The sequence below is a fragment of the Eucyclogobius newberryi genome, unplaced genomic scaffold (genome assembly GCF_026437365.1).
Source record: "Eucyclogobius newberryi isolate DKJ021-1_F unplaced genomic scaffold, fEucNew1.0.hap1 SCAF_196, whole genome shotgun sequence".
Taxonomy (NCBI): domain Eukaryota; kingdom Metazoa; phylum Chordata; class Actinopteri; order Gobiiformes; family Gobiidae; genus Eucyclogobius; species Eucyclogobius newberryi.
The window spans coordinates 88,300-112,321 of record NW_027315830.1 but is presented as its reverse complement, the minus strand read 5'-3'; the positions used below and the strand labels follow the sequence as shown (position 1 = coordinate 112,321).

General features: G+C 50.7%; 1 protein-coding gene across 1 annotated transcript in view; it reads right to left on the bottom strand.

The window, feature by feature from the left end:
• LOC140366855 (collagen alpha-1(XII) chain-like) overlaps positions 1–24,022 on the bottom strand; it is a gene marked incomplete at its 5' end in the record, with an annotated part of 154,156 nt that overhangs the window by 47,077 nt on the left and 83,057 nt on the right. Inside the window, 7 exons of the mRNA XM_072453040.1 lie at positions 8,931–9,070; positions 13,362–13,491; positions 13,988–14,127; positions 14,336–14,465; positions 15,843–15,982; positions 17,128–17,257; positions 21,375–21,523. Coding sequence (XP_072309141.1) covers positions 8,931–9,070; positions 13,362–13,491; positions 13,988–14,127; positions 14,336–14,465; positions 15,843–15,982; positions 17,128–17,257; positions 21,375–21,523 — 959 coding nt within the window. The remainder of the gene's footprint in view (positions 1–8,930; positions 9,071–13,361; positions 13,492–13,987; positions 14,128–14,335; positions 14,466–15,842; positions 15,983–17,127; positions 17,258–21,374; positions 21,524–24,022) is intronic.

Below are 24,022 nucleotides of genomic sequence, written 5' to 3'. Positions count from 1 at the left end.
ATGAGACCAGAGACATGAGACCAGAGACATGAGACCAGAGACAAGACATGAGACCAGACATGAGACCAGAGACATGAGACCAGAGACATGAGACCAGAGACAAGACATGAGACCAGAGACAAGACATGAGACCAGAGACATGAGACCAGAGACAAGAGACCAGAGACATGAGACCAGAGACATGAGACCAGAGACAAGACATGAGACCAGACATGAGACCAGAGACATGAGACCAGAGACATGAGACCAGAGACAAGACATGAAACCAGACATGAGACCAGAGACATGAGACCAGAGACATGAGACCAGAGACATGAGACCAGAGACAAGAGACCAGAGACATGAGACCAGAGACAAGAGACCAGAGACAAGAGACCAGAGACATGAGACCAGAGACAAGAGACAAGAGACCAGAGACATGAGACCAGAGACAAGACATGAGACCAGAGACATGAGACCAGAGACATGAGACCAGAGACAAGAGACCAGAGACATGAGACCAGAGACAAGAGACCAGAGACATGAGACCAGAGACAAGAGACCAGAGACAAGAGACCAGAGACATGAGACCAGAGACAAGAGACCAGAGACATGAGACCAGAGACAAGACATGAGACCAGACATGAGACCAGAGACATGAGACCAGAGACATGAGACCAGAGACATGAGACCAGAGACATGAGACCAGAGACAAGACATGAGACCAGAGACATGAGACCAGAGACAAGACATGAGACCAGAGACATGAGACCAGAGACAAGAGACCAGAGACAAGAGACCAGAGACATGAGACCAGAGACAAGAGACCAGAGACATGAGACCAGAGACATGAGACCAGAGACAAGACATGAGACCAGAGACATGAGACCAGAGACATGAGACCAGAGACATGAGACCAGAGACAAGACATGAGACCAGACATGAGACCAGAGACATGAGACCAGAGACATGAGACCAGAGACAAGAGACCAGAGACATGAGACCAGAGACATGAGACCAGAGACAAGAGACAAGAGAACAGAGACATGAGACCAGAGACAAGAGACCAGAGACAAGAGACCAGAGACAAGAGACCAGAGACATGAGACCAGAGACATGAGACCAGAGACAAGAGACAAGAGACCAGAGACATGAGACCAGAGACAAGAGACCAGAGACAAGAGACCAGAGACATGAGACCAGAGACATGAGACCAGAGACATGAGACCAGAGACATGAGACCAGAGACAAGAGACAAGAGACCAGAGACATGAGACCAGAGACAAGACATGAGACCAGAGACAAGAGACCAGAGACAAGAGACCAGAGACAAGAGACCAGAGACATGAGACCAGAGACATGAGACCAGAGACAAGAGACAAGAGACCAGAGACCAGAGACATGAGACCAGAGACAAGACATGAGACCAGAGACATGAGACCAGAGACAAGAGACCAGAGACAAGAGACCAGAGACATGAGACCAGAGACAAGAGACCAGAGACATGAGACCAGAGGCAAGACATGAGACCAGACATGAGACATGAGACCAGAGACATGAGACCAGAGACATGAGACCAGAGACATGAGACCAGAGACATGAGACCAGAGACATGAGACCAGAGACAAGACATGAGACCAGACATGAGACCAGAGACATGAGACCAGAGACATGAGACCAGAGACAAGAGACCAGAGACATGAGACCAGAGACAAGAGACCAGAGACAAGACATGAGACCAGAGACATGAGACCAGAGACATGAGACCAGAGACAAGAGACCAGAGACATGAGACCAGAGACAAGACATGAGACCAGAGACATGAGACCAGAGACATGAGACCAGAGACAAGACATGAGACCAGACATGAGACCAGAGACATGAGACAAGAGACAAGAGACCAGAGACAAGAGACCAGAGACAAGACATGAGACCAGAGACATGAGACCAGAGACATGAGACCAGAGACATGAGACCAGAGACAATACATGAGACCAGAGACATGAGACCAGAGACATGAGACCAGAGACAAGACATGAGACCAGACATGAGACCAGAGACAAGAGACCAGAGATATGAGACCAGAGACATGAGACCAGAGACATGAGACCAGAGACATGAGACCAGAGACAAGACATGAGACCAGAGACAAGACATGAGACCAGAGACAAGAGACCAGAGACAAGAGACCAGAGACAAGACATGAGACCAGACATGAGACAAGAGACAAGAGACCAGAGACATGAGACCAGAGACAAGAGACCAGAGACATGAGACCAGACATGAGACCAGAGACAAGAGACCAGAGACATGAGACCAGAGACATGAGACCAGAGACAAGACATGAGACCAGACATGAGACCAGAGACAAGAGACCAGAGACAAGAGACCAGAGACATGAGACCAGAGACAAGAGACCAGAGACATGAGACCAGAGACAAGAGACCAGAGACATGAGACCAGAGACAAGACATGAGACCAGAGATGAGACCAGAGACAAGAGACCAGAGACATGAGACCAGAGACAAGACATGAGACCAGACATGAGACCAGAGACAAGAGACCAGAGACATGAGACCAGAGACAAGACATGAGACCAGAGACATGAGACCAGAGACAAGAGACCAGAGACAAGAGACCAGAGACATGAGACCAGAGACAAGACATGAGACCAGAGACATGAGACCAGAGACATGAGACCAGAGACAAGACATGAGACCAGACATGAGACCAGAGACATGAGACCAGAGACATGAGACCAGAGACATGAGACCAGAGACAAGACATGAGACCAGACATGAGACCAGAGACAAGAGACCAGAGACATGAGACCAGAGACAAGAGACCAGAGACAAGACATGAGACCAGACATGAGACCAGAGACAAGAGACCAGAGACCAGAGACATGAGACCAGAGACAAGAGACCAGAGACATGAGACCAGAGACAAGAGACCAGAGACATGAGAACAGAGACAAGACATGAGACCAGACATGAGACCAGAGACAAGAGACCAGAGACATGAGACCAGCGACAAGACATGAGACCAGAGACAAGACATGAGACCAGAGACAAGACATGAGACCAGACATGAGACCAGAGACAAGAGACCAGAGACATGAGACCAGAGACATGAGACCAGAGACATGAGACCAGAGACAAGAGACCAGAGACATGAGACCAGAGACAAGACATGAGACCAGAGACAAGACATGAGACCAGAGACAAGACATGAGACCAGACATGAGACCAGAGACATGAGACCAGAGACATGAGACCAGAGACATGAGACCAGAGACATGAGACCAGAGACAAGACATGAGACCAGAGACATGAGACCAGAGACAAGAGACCAGAGACAAGAGACCAGAGACATGAGACCAGAGACAAGAGACCAGAGACATGAGACCAGAGACAAGACATGAGACCAGACATGAGACCAGAGACATGAGACCAGAGACATGAGACCAGAGACAAGAGACCAGAGACATGAGACCAGAGACATGAGACCAGAGACAAGAGACAAGAGAACAGAGACATGAGACCAGAGACAAGAGACCAGAGACAAGAGACCAGAGACAAGAGACCAGAGACATGAGACCAGAGACATGAGACCAGAGACAAGAGACAAGAGACCAGAGACATGAGACCAGAGACAAGAGACCAGAGACAAGAGACCAGAGACATGAGACCAGAGACATGAGACCAGAGACATGAGACCAGAGACATGAGACCAGAGACAAGAGACAAGAGACCAGAGACATGAGACCAGAGACAAGACATGAGACCAGAGACAAGAGACCAGAGACAAGAGACCAGAGACAAGAGACCAGAGACATGAGACCAGAGACATGAGACCAGAGACAAGAGACAAGAGACCAGAGACATGAGACCAGAGACAAGACATGAGACCAGAGACATGAGACCAGAGACAAGAGACCAGAGACAAGAGACCAGAGACATGAGACCAGAGACAAGAGACCAGAGACATGAGACCAGAGACAAGAGACAAGAGACAAGAGACCAGAGACATGAGACATGAGACCAGAGACAAGAGACCAGAGACATGAGACCAGAGACAAGAGACAAGAGACAAGAGACCAGAGACATGAGACCAGAGACAAGAGACCAGAGACATGAGACCAGAGACATGAGACCAGAGACAAGAGACCAGAGACATGAGACATGAGACCAGAGACAAGAGACCAGAGACAAGACATGAGACCAGAGACATGAGACCAGAGACATGAGACCAGAGACAAGAGACCAGAGACATGAGACCAGAGACAAGACATGAGACCAGAGACATGAGACCAGAGACATGAGACCAGAGACAAGAGACCAGAGACATGAGACCAGAGACAAGAGACCAGAGACATGAGACCAGAGACAAGAGACCAGAGACAAGACATGAGACCAGACATGAGACCAGAGACAAGAGACCAGAGACCAGAGACATGAGACCAGAGACAAGAGACCAGAGACATGAGACCAGAGACAAGAGACCAGAGACATGAGAACAGAGACAAGACATGAGACCAGACATGAGACCAGAGACAAGAGACCAGAGACATGAGACCAGCGACAAGACATGAGACCAGAGACAAGACATGAGACCAGAGACAAGACATGAGACCAGACATGAGACCAGAGACAAGAGACCAGAGACATGAGACCAGAGACATGAGACCAGAGACATGAGACCAGAGACAAGAGACCAGAGACATGAGACCAGAGACAAGACATGAGACCAGAGACAAGACATGAGACCAGAGACAAGACATGAGACCAGACATGAGACCAGAGACATGAGACCAGAGACATGAGACCAGAGACATGAGACCAGAGACATGAGACCAGAGACAAGACATGAGACCAGAGACATGAGACCAGAGACAAGACATGAGACCAGAGACATGAGACCAGAGACAAGAGACCAGAGACAAGAGACCAGAGACATGAGACCAGAGACAAGAGACCAGAGACATGAGACCAGAGACAAGACATGAGACCAGACATGAGACCAGAGACATGAGACCAGAGACATGAGACCAGAGACAAGAGACCAGAGACATGAGACCAGAGACATGAGACCAGAGACAAGAGACAAGAGAACAGAGACATGAGACCAGAGACAAGAGACCAGAGACAAGAGACCAGAGACAAGAGACCAGAGACATGAGACCAGAGACATGAGACCAGAGACAAGAGACAAGAGACCAGAGACATGAGACCAGAGACAAGAGACCAGAGACAAGAGACCAGAGACATGAGACCAGAGACATGAGACCAGAGACATGAGACCAGAGACATGAGACCAGAGACCAGAGACATGAGACCAGAGACAAGACATGAGACCAGAGACAAGAGACCAGAGACAAGAGACCAGAGACAAGAGACCAGAGACATGAGACCAGAGACATGAGACCAGAGACAAGAGACAAGAGACCAGAGACATGAGACCAGAGACAAGACATGAGACCAGAGACATGAGACCAGAGACAAGAGACCAGAGACAAGAGACCAGAGACATGAGACCAGAGACAAGAGACCAGAGACATGAGACCAGAGACAAGAGACAAGAGACAAGAGACCAGAGACATGAGACATGAGACCAGAGACAAGAGACCAGAGACATGAGACCAGAGACAAGAGACAAGAGACAAGAGACCAGAGACATGAGACCAGAGACAAGAGACCAGAGACATGAGACCAGAGACATGAGACCAGAGACAAGAGACCAGAGACATGAGACATGAGACCAGAGACAAGAGACCAGAGACAAGACATGAGACCAGAGACATGAGACCAGAGACATGAGACCAGAGACAAGAGACCAGAGACATGAGACCAGAGACAAGACATGAGACCAGAGACATGAGACCAGAGACATGAGACCAGAGACATGAGACCAGAGACAAGAGACCAGAGACAAGAGACCAGAGACAAGACATGAGACCAGACATGAGACCAGAGACATGAGACCAGAGACAAGAGACCAGAGACAAGAGACCAGAGACAAGACATGAGACCAGAGACATGAGACCAGAGACATGAGACCAGAGACATGAGACCAGAGACAATACATGAGACCAGAGACATGAGACCAGAGACATGAGACCAGAGACATGAGACCAGAGACAAGACATGAGACCAGACATGAGACCAGAGACAAGAGACCAGAGACATGAGACCAGAGACATGAGACCAGAGACATGAGACCAGAGACATGAGACCAGAGACAAGACATGAGACCAGACATGAGACCAGAGACAAGAGACCAGAGACATGAGACCAGAGACATGAGACCAGAGACATGAGACCAGAGACATGAGACCAGAGACAAGACATGAGACCAGACATGAGACCAGAGACAAGAGACCAGAGACATGAGACCAGAGACAAGAGACCAGAGACATGAGACCAGAGACAAGACATGAGACCAGACATGAGACAAGAGACAAGAGACCAGAGACATGAGACCAGAGACAAGAGACCAGAGACAAGACATGAGACCAGACATGAGACCAGAGACAAGAGACCAGAGACATGAGACCAGAGACATGAGACCAGAGACAAGACATGAGACCAGACATGAGACCAGAGACAAGAGACCAGAGACAAGAGACCAGAGACATGAGACCAGAGACAAGAGACCAGAGACATGAGACCAGAGACAAGAGACCAGAGACATGAGACCAGAGACAAGACATGAGACCAGACATGAGACCAGAGACAAGAGACCAGAGACATGAGACCAGAGACAAGACATGAGACCAGACAAGAGACCAGAGACATGAGACCAGAGACATGAGACCAGAGACATGAGACCAGAGACAAGACATGAGACCAGAGACAAGACATGAGACCAGAGACAAGACATGAGACCAGAGACAAGACATGAGACCAGAGACAACAGACCAGAGACATGAGACCAGAGACAAGAGACCAGAGACAAGACATGAGACCAGAGACAAAACATGAGTCCAGAGACAAGACATGAGACCAGAGACAAGAGACCAGAGACATGAGACCAGAGACATGAGACCAGAGACAAGACATGAGACCAGAGACAAAACATGAGTCCAGAGACAAGACATGAGACCAGAGACATGAGACCAGAGACATTCGACCAGAGACAAGACATGAGACCAGAGACAAAACATGAGACCAGAGACCAGACATGAGACCAGAGACATGAGACCAGAGACATGAGAACGTCCTCTTTGTGGACGTCCTCTTTGTGGACGTCCTCTTTGTGGACGCGAGAGGAGAAAAACACACATAATTCTGTGTTTGTACAGCTCTGTTCAGTGAGGCTCAGACCTGATGAGACATGTCCTACACGTGAAGAAATGTCCTACACGTGAAGATATACCCTGAGGCTCAGACATGTCCTACACGTGAAGATACACCCTGAGGCTCAGACATGTCCTACAGGTGAAGACATGTCCTACACGTGAAGATACACTGTGAGTCTCAGACATGTCCTACAGGAGAAGACATGTCCTACACGTGAAGACATGTCCTACACGTGAAGATACATGTCCTACACGTGAAGATACACTCTGAGGCTCAGACATGTCCTACAGGTGAAGACATGTCCTACACGTGAAGATACATGTCCTACACGTGAAGATACACCCTGAGGCTCAGACATGTCCTACAGGTGAAGACATGTCCTACACGTGAAGATACACTCTGAGGCTCAGACATGTCCTACACGTGAAGACATGTCCTACACGTGAAGATACACTCTGAGGCTCAGACATGTCCTACAGGAGAAGACATGTCCTACACGTGAAGACATGTCCTACACGTGAAGATATACCCTGAGGCTCAGACATGTCCTACAGGTGAAGACATGTCCTACAGGTGAAGATACATGTCCTACACGTGAAGACATGTCCTACACGTGAAGATACACTCTGAGGCTCAGACATGTCCTACAGGTGAAGACATGTCCTACACGTGAAGATACATGTCCTACACGTGAAGACATGTCCTACACGTGAAGATACACTCTGAGGCTCAGACATGTCCTACAGGTGAAGACATGTCCTACACGTGAAGATACATGTCCTACACGTGAAGACATGTCCTACACGTGAAGATACACTCTGAGGCTCAGACATGTCCTACAGGTGAAGACATGTCCTACAGGTGAAGACATGTCCTACACGTGAAGATACACTCAGAGGCTCAGACATGTCCTACAGGTGAAGACATGTCCTACAATAGGCTCAGACATGTCCTACACGTGAAGATACACTCCGAGGCTCAGACATGTCCTACAGGTGAAGACATGTCCTACAGGTGAAGACATGTCCTACAACAGGCTCAGACATGTCCTACACGTGAAGATACACTCTGAGGCTCAGACATGTCCCACACGTGAAGACATGTCCTACACGTGAAGATACACTCTGAGGCTCAGACATGTCCCACACGTGAAGACATGTCCTACAGGTGAAGATACACTCCGAGGCTCAGACATGTCCTACAGGTGAAGACATGTCCTACACGTGAAGATACACCCCGAGGCTCAGACATGTCCTACAGGTGAAGACATGTCCTGCAGGTGAAGACATGTCCTACAGGTGAAGATACACTCCGAGGCTCAGACATGTCCTACAGGTGAAGACATGTCCTATACGTGAAGACATGTCCTACAGGTGAAGATACACTCCGAGGCTCAGACATGTCCTACAGGTGAAGACATGTCCTACACGTGAAGATACACCCCGAGGCTCAGACATGTCCTACAGGTGAAGACATGTCCTGCAGGTGAAGACATGTCCTACAGGTGAAGATACACTCCGAGGCTCAGACATGTCCTACAGGTGAAGACATGTCCTACAGCAGGCTCAGACATGTCCTACAGGTGAAGATACACCCTGAACACAAACGGTGGAAAGTGTGTTGGAGGCAAAAGGAAAGATCTCAGCTCACCACTATCTCCAGTCCTCCACTGGTCGGGCTGTAGATGACCTTGTATCCCTGGACGTTGCCTTCAGCTGGGCTCCAGGTCACTGTGAGCGTGGTGATGGTCGGGTTGGACACCTTAATGTTGTCCAGTCCTCCCAGCGGCACTGAAGACCACAGTGAAGACCACAGTGAAGACCAGAGTGAAGACCACAGTGAAGACCAGAGTGAAGACCAGAGTGAAGACCACAGTGAAGACCACAGTGAAGACCAGAGTGAAGACCACAGTGAAGACCACAGTGAAGACCACAGTGAAGACCAGAGTGAAGACCAGAGTGAAGACCACAGTGAAGACCAGAGTGAAGACCACAGTGAAGACCAGAGTGAAGACCAGAGTGAAGACCAAAGTGAAGACCAGAGTGAGGACCACAGTGAAGACCACAGTGAAGACCACAGTGAAGACCACAGTGAAGACCAGAGTGAGGACCACAGTGAAGACCAGAGTGAAGACCAGAGTGAAGACCAGAGTGAAGACCAGAGTGAAGACCACAGTGAAGACCAGAGTGAAGACCAGAGTGAAGACCAGAGTGAAGACCACAGTGAAGACCAGAGTGAAGACCACAGTGAAGACCACAGTGAAGACCAGAGTGAGGACCACAGTGAAGACCAGAGTGAAGACCAGAGTGAAGACCAGAGTGAAGACCAGAGTGAAGACCAGAGTGAAGACCACAGTGAAGACCACAGTGAAGACCACAGTGAAGACCAGAGTGAAGACCAGAGTGAAGACCAGAGTGAAGACCAGAGTGAAGACCAGAGTGAAGACCAGAGTGAGGACCACAGTGAAGACCAGAGTGAAGACCAGAGTGAAGACCAGAGTGAAGACCAGAGTGAGGACCACAGTGAAGACCAGAGTGAAGACCACAGTGAAGACCAGAGTGAAGACCAGAGTGAAGACCAGAGTGAAGACCAGAGTGAAGACCAGAGTGAGGACCACAGTGAAGACCACAGTGAAGACCAGAGTGAAGACCAGAGTGAAGACCAGAGTGAGGACCACAGTGAAGACCACAGTGAAGACCAGAGTGAAGACCACAGTGAAGACCAGAGTGAAGACCAGAGTGAAGACCAGAGTGAAGACCAGAGTGAAGACCACAGTGAAGACCAGAGTGAGGACCACAGTGAAGACCAGAGTGAAGACCAGAGTGAAGACCAGAGTGAAGACCAGAGTGAGGACCAGAGTGAAGACCAGAGTGAAGACCACAGTGAAGACCAGAGTGAAGACCAGAGTGAAGACCACAGTGAAGACCAGAGTGAAGACCAGAGTGAAGACCACAGTGAAGACCAGAGTGAAGACCAGAGTGAAGACCAGAGTGAAGACCAGAGTGAAGACCAGAGTGAGGACCACAGTGAAGACCAGAGTGAAGACCACAGTGAAGACCACAGTGAAGACCACAGTGAAGACCAGAGTGAAGACCAGAGTGAAGACCAGAGTGAAGACCACAGTGAAGACCAGAGTGAAGACCAGAGTGAAGACCAGAATGAAGACCAGAGTGAAGACCAGAGTGAAGACCACAGTGAAGACCAGAGTGAAGACCAGAGTGAAGACCAGAGTGAAGACCACAGTGAAGACCACAGTGAAGACCAGAGTGAAGACCAGAGTGAAGACCACAGTGAAGACCAGCGTGAAGACCAGAGTGAAGACCAGAGTGAAGACCAGAGTGAGGACCACAGTGAAGACCAGAGTGAAGACCAGAGTGAAGACCAGAGTGAAGACCAGAGTGAAGACCAGAGTGAGGACCACAGTGAAGACCACAGTGAAGACCAGAGTGAGGACCACAGTGAAGACCAGAGTGAAGACCAGAGTGAAGACCAGAGTGAAGACCAGAGTGAGGACCACAGTGAAGACCAGAGTGAAGACCACAGTGAAGACCACAGTGAAGACCACAGTGAAGACCAGAGTGAAGACCAGAGTGAAGACCAGAGTGAAGACCACAGTGAAGACCAGAGTGAAGACCAGAGTGAAGACCAGAGTGAAGACCAGAGTGAAGACCAGCGTGAAGACCAGAGTGAGGACCACAGTGAAGACCACAGTGAAGACCAGAGTGAAGACCACAGTGAAGACCAGAGTGAAGACCAGAGTGAAGACCAGAGTGAGGACCACAGTGAAGACCAGAGTGAAGACCAGAGTGAAGACCAGAGTGAAGACCACAGTGAAGACCAGAGTGAAGACCAGAGTGAAGACCACAGTGAAGACCAGAGTGAAGACCAGAGTGAAGACCAGAGTGAAGACCAGAGTGAAGACCAGAGTGAGGACCACAGTGAAGACCACAGTGAAGACCACAGTGAAGACCAGCGTGAAGACCAGAGTGAAGACCAGAGTGAAGACCACAGTGAAGACCAGAGTGAAGACCAGAGTGAAGACCAGAGTGAAGACCAGAGTGAGGACCACAGTGAAGACCAGAGTGAAGACCAGAGTGAGGACCACAGTGAAGACCAGCGTGAAGACCAGAGTGAAGACCAGAGTGAAGACCACAGTGAAGACCAGAGTGAAGACCAGAGTGAAGACCAGAGTGAAGACCAGAGTGAGGACCACAGTGAAGACCACAGTGAAGACCAGAGTGAGGACCACAGTGAAGACCAGAGTGAAGACCAGAGTGAAGACCAGAGTGAAGACCACAGTGAAGACCAGAGTGAAGACCAGAGTGAAGACCAGAGTGAGGACCACAGTGAAGACCACAGTGAAGACCAGAGTGAAGACCAGAGTGAAGACCACAGTGAAGACCAGAGTGAAGACCAGAGTGAAGACCAGAGTGAAGACCAGAGTGAGGACCACAGTGAAGACCAGAGTGAAGACCACAGTGAAGACCAGAGTGAAGACCAGAGTGAAGACCAGAGTGAAGACCAGAGTGAAGACCAGAGTGAGGACCACAGTGAAGACCACAGTGAAGACCAGAGTGAAGACCACAGTGAAGACCACAGTGAAGACCAGAGTGAAGACCACAGTGAAGACCAGAGTGAAGACCAGAGTGAAGACCAGAGTGAAGACCACAGTGAAGATCAGAGTGAAGACCACAGTGAAGACCAGAGTGAAGACCAGAGTGAAGACCAGAGTGAGGACCACAGTGAAGACCAGAGTGAAGACCACAGTGAAGACCAGAGTGAAGACCAGAGTGAAGACCACAGTGAAGACCAGAGTGAAGACCAGAGTGAAGACCAGAGTGAAGACCACAGTGAAGACCAGAGTGAAGACCAGAGTGAAGACCAGAGTGAAGACCAGAGTGAAGACCAGAGTGAGGACCACAGTGAAGACCACAGTGAAGACCAGAGTGAAGACCAGAGTGAAGACCAGAGTGAGGACCACAGTGAAGACCACAGTGAAGACCACAGTGAAGACCAGCGTGAAGACCAGAGTGAAGACCAGAGTGAAGACCAGAGTGAGGACCACAGTGAAGACCACAGTGAAGACCAGAGTGAAGACCAGAGTGAAGACCAGAGTGAAGACCAGAGTGAGGACCACAGTGAAGACCACAGTGAAGACCAGAGTGAGGACCACAGTGAAGACCAGAGTGAAGACCAGAGTGAAGACCAGAGTGAAGACCACAGTGAAGACCAGAGTGAAGACCAGAGTGAAGACCAGAGTGAGGACCACAGTGAAGACCAGAGTGAAGACCAGAGTGAAGACCACAGTGAAGACCACAGTGAAGACCAGAGTGAAGACCAGAGTGAAGACCAGAGTGAAGACCAGAGTGAAGACCACAGTGAAGACCAGAGTGAAGACCAGAGTGAAGACCAGAGTGAGGACCACAGTGAAGACCAGAGTGAAGACCACAGTGAAGACCAGAGTGAAGACCAGAGTGAAGACCAGAGTGAAGACCAGAGTGAAGACCAGAGTGAGGACCACAGTGAAGACCACAGTGAAGACCAGAGTGAAGACCACAGTGAAGACCACAGTGAAGACCAGAGTGAAGACCACAGTGAAGACCAGAGTGAAGACCAGAGTGAAGACCAGAGTGAAGACCACAGTGAAGACCAGAGTGAAGACCACAGTGAAGACCAGAGTGAAGACCACAGTGAAGACCAGAGTGAAGACCACAGTGAAGACCAGAGTGAAGACCACAGTCACACTGTGAGGAAGTTTGACCAGAAGCGAATCGCCTTTGTTACCCTAACAGCCCTGCAGTGGGTTCTGTTGTTAGCTGCTGCTGCTAACAATAGGAATAACAAATGAGAATAACTCTTGGATCAGTTGAAACATCTCGTTTTTGAACACTGTTCAGATGATTCAACTGAAGCTGTGTAAGTTTTAATAACCATGAAACGCTCTGGCCTTCGTCTTAAAAACACACGTGTAACCGATAAATCACGTCTGAAAGTGAGTTTGAAGAACCATAGACGATGAAACGAGCTCCTTTCGAGCTTTGAGATGTTCTTCTGACACATGAGCTTGTGTTTGTTACTCACGAGTCTTTCCGTCCTCAGACTGTCTCTTTCCTTCTCGGGCAGGATACACCGGCAGCACTGACACCGTGTACAGCGTGTCAGGCTGAAGGTTCCTCAGCACGGTGGAGGTGGAGGAGGCCGGGACCTGCTCCTGAAGAGACACAAGAGGAGGAGAAGGTCAGAGGAGCGGGGGAGAAGGTCAGAGGGGCAGGGGAGAAGGTCAGAGGGGCAGGGGAGAAGGTCAGAGGAGCGGGGGAGAAGGTCAGAGGGGCAGGGGAGAAGGTCAGAGGGGCAGGAGAGAAGGTCAGAGGAGCGGGGGAGAAGGTCAGAGGGGCAGGGGAGAAGGTCAGAGGAGCAGGGGAGAAGGTCAGAGGGGCAGGGGAGAAGGTCAGAGGAGCAGGGGAGAAGGTCAGAGGGGCAGGGGAGAAGGTCAGAGGAGCGGGGGAGAAGATCAGAGGGGCAGGGGAGAAGGTCAGAGGAGCAGAGGAGAAGGTCAGAGGAGTAGAGAAGGTCAGAGGAGCAGGGGAGAAGGTCAGAGGAGTAGAGGAGAAGGTCAGAGGACTAGAGAAGGTCAGAGGAGCAGGGGAGAAGGTCAGAGGAGTAGAGAAGGTCAGAGGGGCAGAGTTGTAGTATGTGTGCATATTTACCATCTCCTCCTCGCCTCCGGCTGCTGAGATGTAGAAGACCTTGTAGAGGCGGACAGCGCCATCTGCAGGCTCCCAGTCCACGTTCAGAGAGGTCATGGTGGGGTTGGTCACTTTGAGGTTCTTCACTCCTCCCAAAGGCCCTGAGCAAACACCACAAACATTTGACACACCAGCACTGGCTCACTGCAGGTGGAGGTCCCTGACAGGTGGAGGTCCCTGACAGGTGGAGGTCCCTGACAGGTGGAGGTCCCTGACAGGTGGAGGTCCCTGACAGGTGGAGGTCCCTGACATGCCCAGTCCGGCAGTTCTGAACAAGATCTAGGTCTGGTTAATGAGAACATTTCTTACGTGTCTTTCCATTCTCGGACATGACTCGGCCCTCTCCATCGGCGTAGATGGGCAGCAGCGACACGGTGTAGAGAGTGTCAGGGGTCAGACCTCTGAGGACGGTGGAGGTGGTGCCAGCGGTCACCTGCTCCTGGAAGAACACACAAGAGGAACACCACCTTCAGTCTGAGCTCCTCTGCCTCACTCTGGCACCAGCAGGAGGCCGCTCCATGTTTAGTCCTGACTCTGGCACCAGCAGGAGGCCGGTCCATGTTTAGTCCTGACTCTGGCACCAGCAGGAGGCCGGTCCATGTTTAGTCCTGACTCTGGCACCAGCAGGAGGCCGCTCCATGTTTAGTCCTGACTCTGGCACCAGCAGGAGGCCGGTCCATGTTTAGTCCTGACTCTGGCACCAGCAGGAGGCCGGTCCATGTTTAGTCCTGACTCTGGCACCAGCAGGAGGCCGCTCCATGTTTAGTCCTGACTCTGGCACCAGCAGGAGGCCGGTCCATGTTTAGTCCTGACTCTGGCACCAGCAGGAGGCCGGTCCATGTTTAGTCCTGACTTTGGCACCAGCAGGAGGCCGGTCCATGTTTAGTCCTGACTCTGGCACCAGCAGGAGACCGGTCCATGTTTAGTCCTGACTCTGGCACCAGCAGGAGGCCGGTCCATGTTTAGTCCTGACTCTGGCACCAGCAGGAGGCCGCTCCATGTTTAGTCCTGACTCTGGCACCAGCAGGAGGCCGGTTCATGTTTAGTCCTGACTCTGGCACCAGCAGGAGGCCGGTCCATGTTTAGTCCTGACTCTGGCACCAGCAGGAGGCCGGTCCATGTTTAGTCCTGAATCTGGCACCAGCAGGAGGCCGGTCGGCAGCATGGAGATGGGTGAACAGAAGAGGTCCCAGGACTGACCCTTGGGGCCCCCACAGGTCAGGGGCATGTGGTCTGAGACACAAAGTACTTCCTGTCTTCAGATAGGACCTTAACCAGTTTAGGGCGGGGCCAGTGATGTCCACCCAGTCCTCTAGTCTCTGTAAGAGGACCCCATGATCGACAGAGTCAAAAGCAGCATCAGATCTAACAGAGTTAAAACTGAGGCTTTGTCACCATGACAACAGCAGTCTCAGTCACCATGACAACAGCAGTCTCAGTCACCATGACAACAGCAGTCTCACATTTTCCCTTTGCTCATTTACTTCAGTCTCTAAAAGTGGTCAAATCTGTGGACTTCTTACACTGGATGACACGGAGTTGTATCTCGAGTCCTTTTTCAGATTCTGAAGCAAATATCTGTGTTTTCAGCTCATGAATTTCTTGTTCCTCAGCGTCACCAGAGTCTGTTCTTCTCCCGGATGTCGCCGGTGTCAGATACGTCGTTAAAACTGTCAAAATGTTCTTGAAATCCTTGGTTTACTTGAAAAAGTCATAACTCAAGATTTATTGAAGACAAACACTAATTCAAAAGAAAAAATACACCAGGAAGTAGCTACAGCAGGAAAGCATCAGCACTAACAGGAAGTGTCCTCACCATGCTCTCGGCGCCCCCTGCTGTCGGCACATAGATGACGCGGTACTCTTTGACCTTGCCCTCGGCCGGCTCCCAGCGCACGTTCAGAGTGGTCATGGTCGGGATCAGCACCTGCAGGTTCCTCACTCCCCCGAGCGGCTCTGGAACAGGAACAATCATCACGCTTCAGTATAAAGCTCCAATCACACCGTCCAGAACCTGCTCTGACCGTCCAGAACCTGCTCTGACCGTCCAGAACCTGCTCTGACCGTCCAGAACCTGCTCTGACCGTCCAGAACCTGCTCTGACCTCGATCACACTTCGGTCCAGAACCTCACTGAGGTCTTTGGATTAGGACCTCACTCTTGCCCACAGTCACACACCACAGACACACACCACAGTCACACACCACAGACACACACCACAGTCACACACCACAGACACACACCACAGACACACACCACAGACACACACCACAGTCACACACCACAGACACACACCACAGACACACACCACAGACACACACCACAGACACACACCACAGACACACACCACAGACACACCACAGTCACACACCACAGACACACACCACAGACACACCACAGACACACACCACAGACACACACCACAGTCACACACCACAGACACACCACAGTCACACACCACAGACACACACCACAGACACACCACAGTCACACACCACAGACACACACCACAGACACACACCACAGACACACACCACAGACACACCACAGACACACACCACAGTCACACACCACAGACACACACCACAGACACACACCACAGACACACACCACAGACACACACCACAGACACACACCACAGACACACACCACAGACACACCACAGACACACACCACAGTCACACACCACAGACACACACCACAGACACACACCACAGACACACACCACAGACACACACCACAGACACACACCACAGTCACACACCACAGACACACACCACAGACACACACCACAGTCACACACCACAGTCACACACCACAGTCACACACCACAGACACACACCACAGACACACCACAGACACACACCACAGACACACACCACAGACACACACCACAGACACACACCACAGACACACACCACAGTCACACACCACAGTCACACACCACAGACACACACCACAGACACACACCACAGACACAGAATGGAAGCAGGGTTTGAACAGACGACCTTCAGGGTTTGAACAGACGACCTTCAGGTCTCTGAGCACACTCTGAAGCACACAGTACAGAGAGAAGTGTCTGGGGAGAGGGGAGGTCTTACTTGTCTTGCCCTGAGTGGAGATGTCTGCGCTCACAGCAGAAGGGTACACAGCCGCCACACTCACAGAATACTCTGTGTCAGGACGCAGCTTCTGCAGCACAGCACTGATCTTCTTCCCCCCGACTTGAACCTGAAGACAACCAGGAGAGACGTTTAAAGGGTTCCCATGACCCTTTGTGCAATTACTTAAAACCTGCTTTTGTTCCTTTACTTTTGTGTCTGTTTTTGAAATTAAAATAATGTTCGTACACATGACTTTCTCTCAATCAGAAATTGTGTTAGCGCTCCCTCTACTGGAAGCAGAGAGAATTACCATGGGGAAATACACAAAAGCTAGCTCTAGCTAGCAGATAGAGACTGTGTGTGTCCCTTGTGCAAATAATGCCAAAAAGTCAAATCTCAGGAAAGCTGCAGTGTGAGGGACCTGCAGTGTGAGGGACCTGCAGTGGGGGGGACCTGCAGTGTGAGGGACCTGCAGTGTGAGGGACCTGCAGTGTGAGGGACCTGCAGTGTGAGGGACCTGCAGTGTGAGGGACCTGCAGTGTGAGGGACCTGCAGTGGGGGGGACCTGCAGTGTGAGGGACCTGCAGTGTGAGGGACCTGCAGTGTGAGGGACCTGCAGTGTGAGGGACCTGCAGTGTGAGGGACCTGCAGTGGGGGGGACCTGCAGTGTGAGGGACCTGCAGTGTGAGGGACCTGCAGTGTGAGGGACCTGCAGTGTGAGGGACCTGCAGTGTGAGGGACCTGCAGTGGGGGGGACCTGCAGTGTGAGGGACCTGCAGTGTGAGGGACCTGCAGTGGGGGGGACCTGCAGTGTGAGGGACCTGCAGTGGGGGGGACCTGCAGTGTAAGGGACCTGCAGTGGGGGGGGACCTGCAGTGGGGGGGGACCTGCAGTGTGAGGGACCTGCAGTGGGGGGGACCTGCAGTGTGAGGGACCTGCAGTGGGGGGGACCTGCAGTGTGAGGGACCTGCAGTGTGAGGGACCTGCAGTGTGAGGGACCTGCAGTGTGAGGGACCTGCAGTGTGAGGGACCTGCAGTGTGAGGGACCTGCAGTGGGGGGGACCTGCAGTGGGGGGGACCTGCAGTGTGAGGGACCTGCAGTGGGGGGGACCTGCAGTGGGGGGGACCTGCAGTGTGAGGGACCTGCAGTGTGAGGGACCTGCAGTGTGAGGGACCTGCAGTGTGAGGGACCTGCAGTGTGAGGGACCTGCAGTGTGAGGTCTTACAAAATAAATTGAATTGAACAGTGTTAGAAAGATGGAAAGGTAAGGTAAGAGCCTTTATTTGTCCACACAACGGGGAAATTTCGATGTTGCAACACAAGTAGATACAGAAGTAAAAGAACAGATAACTTACAGAAAGCTTTAAGAAGAAAATAAATAAATAAATACTCTTAATAGAAACGCTAGAAAAGTGTGTCCTGTGATTTATCAGGACCAAGCTGAAGCTGTGAGCTAACCACTCTGCCACAGTGTGAGAGACAAGTGTGACGCCACTGTCTTTACTGAGGAGAGTCTTAAAGGAGATCTAAACCAGGACCAAAGAAGATCTAAACCAGGACCAAAGGAGATCTAAACCAGGGCCAAAGGAGATCTAAACCCGGACCAAAGGAGATCTAAACCAGGACCAAAGGAGATCTAAACCAGGACCAAAGGAGATCTAAACCAGGACCAAAGGAGATCTAAACCAGGACCAAAGGAGATCTAAACCAGGACCAAAGGAGATCTAAGCCAGGACCAAAGGAGATCTAAGCCAGGACCAAAGGAGATCTAAACCAGGACCAAAGGAGATCTAAACCAGGACCAAAGGAGATCTAAACCCGGACCAAAGGAGATCTAAACCCGGACCAAAGGAGATCTAAACCAGGACCAAAGGAGATCTAAGCCAGGACCAAAGGAGATCTAAACCAGGACCAAAGGAGATCTAAACCAGGACCAAAGGAGATCTAAGCCAGGACCAAAGGAGATCTAAACCAGGACCAAAGGAGATCTAAGCCAGGACCAAAGGAGATCTAAGCCAGGACCAAAGGAGATCTAAGACAGGACCAAAGGAGATCTAAGCCCAGACCAAAGGATATCTAAACCAGGACCAAAGGAGATCTAAACCAGGACCAAAGGAGATCTAAGCCAGGACCAAAGGAGATCTAAACCAGGACCAAAGGAGATCTAAACCAGGACCAAAGGAGATCTAAACCAGGACCAAAGGAGATCTAAACCAGGACCAAAGGAGATCTAAGCCAGGACCAAAGGATATCTAAGCCAGGACCAAAGGAGATCTAAACCAGGACCAAAGGTGATCTAAACCAGGACCAAAGGAGATCTAAACCAGGACCAAAGGAGATCTAAACCAGGACCAAAGGAGATCTAAGCCAGGACCAAAGGAGATCTAAGCCAGGACCAAAGGAGATCTAAACCAGGACCAAAGGAGATCTAAACCCGGACCAAAGGAGATCTAAACCAGGACCAAAGGAGATCTAAACCCGGACCAAAGGAGATCTAAACCAGGACCAAAGGTGATCTAAACCAGGACCAAAGGAGATCTAAACCAGGACCAAAGGAGATCTAAACCCGGACCAAAGGAGATCTAAACCAGGACCAAAGGAGATCTAAACCCGGACCAAAGGAGATCTAAACCAGGACCAAAGGAGATCTAAACCCGGACCAAAGGAGATCTAAACCAGGACCAAAGGAGATCTAAACCCGGACCAAAGGAGATCCAAACCCGGACCAAAGGAGATCTAAACCCGGACCAAAGGAGATCTAAACCAGGACCAAAGGAGACTTGAGTCCAGCTCTGAACCGGGATTCAGCCCTGGACTCTATACAGGACCAGAGTAAGTTATAGGATGGAGGAGAAAGAGGAGGAGAAAGAGGAGGAGAAAGAGGAGGAGGAGAAAGAGGCAGACAGATGGACTGGGGAATAAGTTGACACTGATCAAAGCCAAACAAACTGTTTCACAATAAAAGAGGAGGAGAGACATCTGGAGACGTTCCACACGTCTGTGATGAGAGACATCTGCTGCAGAGACGAGTGGGAGGCAGCGCTGTGGGCTCTGCAGAGGGACAGACTCATGGGCTCTGCAGAGGGACAGACTCATGGGCTCTGCAGAGGGACAGACACATGGGCTCTGCAGAGGGACAGACTCATGGGCTCTGCAGAGGGACAGACACATGGGCTCTGCAGAGGGACAGACTCATGGGCTCTGCAGAGGGACAGACTCATGGGCTCTGCAGAGGGACAGACTCATGGGCTCTGCAGAGGGACAGACTCATGGGCTCTGCAGAGGGACAGACTCATGGGCTCTGCAGAGGGACAGACTCATGGGCTCTGCAGAGGGACAGACTCATGGGCTCTGCAGAGGGACAGACTCATGGGCTCTGCAGAGGGACAGACACATGGGCTCTGCAGAGGGACAGACTCATGGGCTCTGCAGAGGGACAGACTCATGGGCTCTGCAGAGGGACAGACTCATGGGCTCTGCAGAGGGACAGACACATGGAACAGTCTGGAGTAACAATGTGGAAACCTCTCGCTCGTGGAAGTCGACACTCAAACGTGAAGCTCCAACAGCTTCACCATCACAGAGTGGGGGAAGTCCACTTTATATTTGACCAAACTACTACTGCGGTCAGCTGCCAGGGTCAGCTGCCAGGGTCAGCTGACAGGGTCAGCTGTCAGGGACAGCTGACCCTGTCAGGGACAGCTGACCCTGTCAGGGACAGCTGACCCAATAAAAACAACTTTAAAACATGATCATTCTCTTTGAGTCAGTTTGTTTGCAGATGAACCACAAACACAAACATGAGGTCATTGGGAAACATTCCTCTGGAGACGCTCCAAGGACACATCACAAACATGTCCAACCAGAGAATCACAACCAGAGAATCACAACCAGAGAATCACAACCAGAGAATCACAACCAGAGAATCACAACCAGAGAATCACAACCAGAGAATCACAACCAGAGAATCACAACCAGAGAATCACAACCAGCTACAAACACTTCTAACAACCCTCAGGACCATTAACTCTTGTGCAACAGACACTTTATGAGTCAGTGAACACAGACAGAAGAATGTGACAGAGAAAGCCTCAGACACATGAGCCTCCTCCAGGTCTCCTGTCTCCAGTGCTTTTGGCCCCACTCACAGTTTGAGGCCCCACTCACAGTTTGAGGCCCCACTCACAGTTCGAGGCCCCACTCACAGTTTGAGGCCCCACTCACAGTTTGAGGCCCCACTCACAGTTTGAGGTCCTTCTCCCTCCAGCAGCACCAGAGGGACGTACGTGACCCGGTAGTTCTGCACTTTCCCGGGCGCGGCGTCCCAGCGAGCCGTCAGCGTGGAGGTCGAGGTGTTCACGATGTTCAGGTTCTGAGGAGGCTGAGCGGGCACTGATGGAGAACAGGAGAGAAGTTAGAACAAAGAGAAGAGAGCGGAGGGAGAAGATGAAGGGATGAATGAGGATGAGGAGCTGAGCTGGAGCTGAGAGGAGAGAGTTTGGGGGAGAAACGAGGAGACGAGCGTGAAGATGATCCTGTGAAGATGATGTTTGAATGGATGAAGTTATGAAAGTATTAAACACAAACAGATCTGAGGAGGGCTGGAGGACACTCTTAGAGACAACCCATGTGACCATGTGACCAATATGACCCATGTGACCATGTGAGCCATGTGACCATGTGACCCATGTGACCCATGTGACCATGTGACCATGTGACCCATGTGCCCCATGTGACCCATGTGCCCCATGTGACCCATGTGACCAATATGACCAATATGACCAATATAACCCATGTGACCAATGTGACCCATGTGATCCATGTGACCCATGTGATCCATGTGACCCATGTGACCCATGTGATCCATGTGACCATGTGACCCATGTGACCCATGTGACCAATACGACCCATGTGACCATGTGACCCATGTGACCATGTGATCCATGTGATCCATGTGACCCATGTGACCAATATGACCCATGTGACCATGTGACCCATGTGACCATGTGATCCATGTGATCCATGTGACCCATGTGACCCATGTGACCCATGTGACCAATATGACCAATATGACCCATGTGACCAATGTGACCCATGTGATCCATGTGACCCATGTGACCCATGTGACCAATATGACCAATATGACCCATGTGACCAATGTGACCCATGTGACCCATGTGACCCATGTGACCAATGTGACCATGTGACCATGTGACCATGTGACCATGTGACCCATGTGACCATGTGACCCATGTGACCCATGTGACCAATGTTACCATGTGACCATGTGACCCATGTGACCATGTGACCATGTGACCCATGTGACCCATTTGACCCATGTGACCCATGTGACCCATGTGACTCATGTGACCCATGTGATCCATGTGACCAATGTGACCATGTGACCATGTGACCCATGTGACCAATGTGACCAATATGACCAATATGACCCATGTGACCAATGTGACCCATGTGACCCATGTGACCATGTGACCCATGTGACCCATGTGACCAATACGACCCATGTGACCATGTGACCCATGTGACCATGTGATCCATGTGATCCATGTGACCCATGTGACCAATTTGACCCATGTAACCCATGTGACCAATATGACCCATGTGACCATGTGACCCATGTGACCATGTGATCCATGTGACCCATGTGACCCATGTGACCCATGTGACCATGTGACCCATGTGACCCATGTGACCAATATGACCCATGTGACCATGTGACCCATGTGACCATGTGACCATGTGACCCATGTGACCCATGTGACCCATGTGACCCATGTAACCCATGTGACCATGTGACCCATGTGACCCATGTGACCAATATGACCCATGTGACCATTTGACCCATGTGACCCATGTGACTCATGTGACCCATGTGACCCATGTGATCCATGTGACCAATGTGACCATGTGACCATGTGACCATGTGACCCATGTGACCAATATGACCAATATGACCCATGTGACCAATGTGACCCATGTGACCCATGTGACCCATGTGACCATGTGACCCATGTGACCCATGTGACCCATTTGACCCATGTGACCCGTATGACCCATGTGACCATGTGACCCATGTGACCATGTGACCCATGTGACCCATGTGACCATGTGACCCATGCAACCCATGTGACCCATGTGACCATGTGACCCATGTGACCATGTGACCATGTGACCATGTGACCATGTGACCATGTGACCCATGTGACCCATGTGACCATGTGACCCATGTGACCCATGTGACCCATGTGACCCATGTGACCATGTGACCCATGTGACCCATGTGACCCATGTGACCCATGTGACCATGTGACCCATGTGACCATGTGACCATGTGACCCATGTGACCCATGTGACCATGTGACCCATGTGACCCATGTGACCCATGTGACCATGTGACCCATGTGACCATGTGACCCATGTGACCCATGTGACCCATGTGACCCATGTGACCATGTGACCCATGTGACCCATGTGACCATGTGACCATGTGACCCATGTGACCCATGTGACCCACTGGACCTGTAAAAACGATCTATTTCACTAGATACTGTTAAATATTGTTTTAAGACTGTTTTTAGACTGTTTTAGTCCTGTTTATACTGTTCATAGGCTGTTTTAACAATGTTTTAATACTGTTGAAAGACCCTTTTTAATTCTGTTTAAAGACTGTTTGAAGCCTGTTTAGAGACTGTTCAAAGACTGTTTAGAGACTGTTTAAAGACTGTTTGAAGACTGTTCAAAGACTGTTTAGAGACTGTTTAAAGACTGTTTGAAGACTGTTTAAAGACTGTTTGAAGCCTGTTTAAGGACTGTTTAAAGACTGTTTTGAGACTGTTTAAAGACTGTTTAAAGACTGTTTAAAGACTGTTT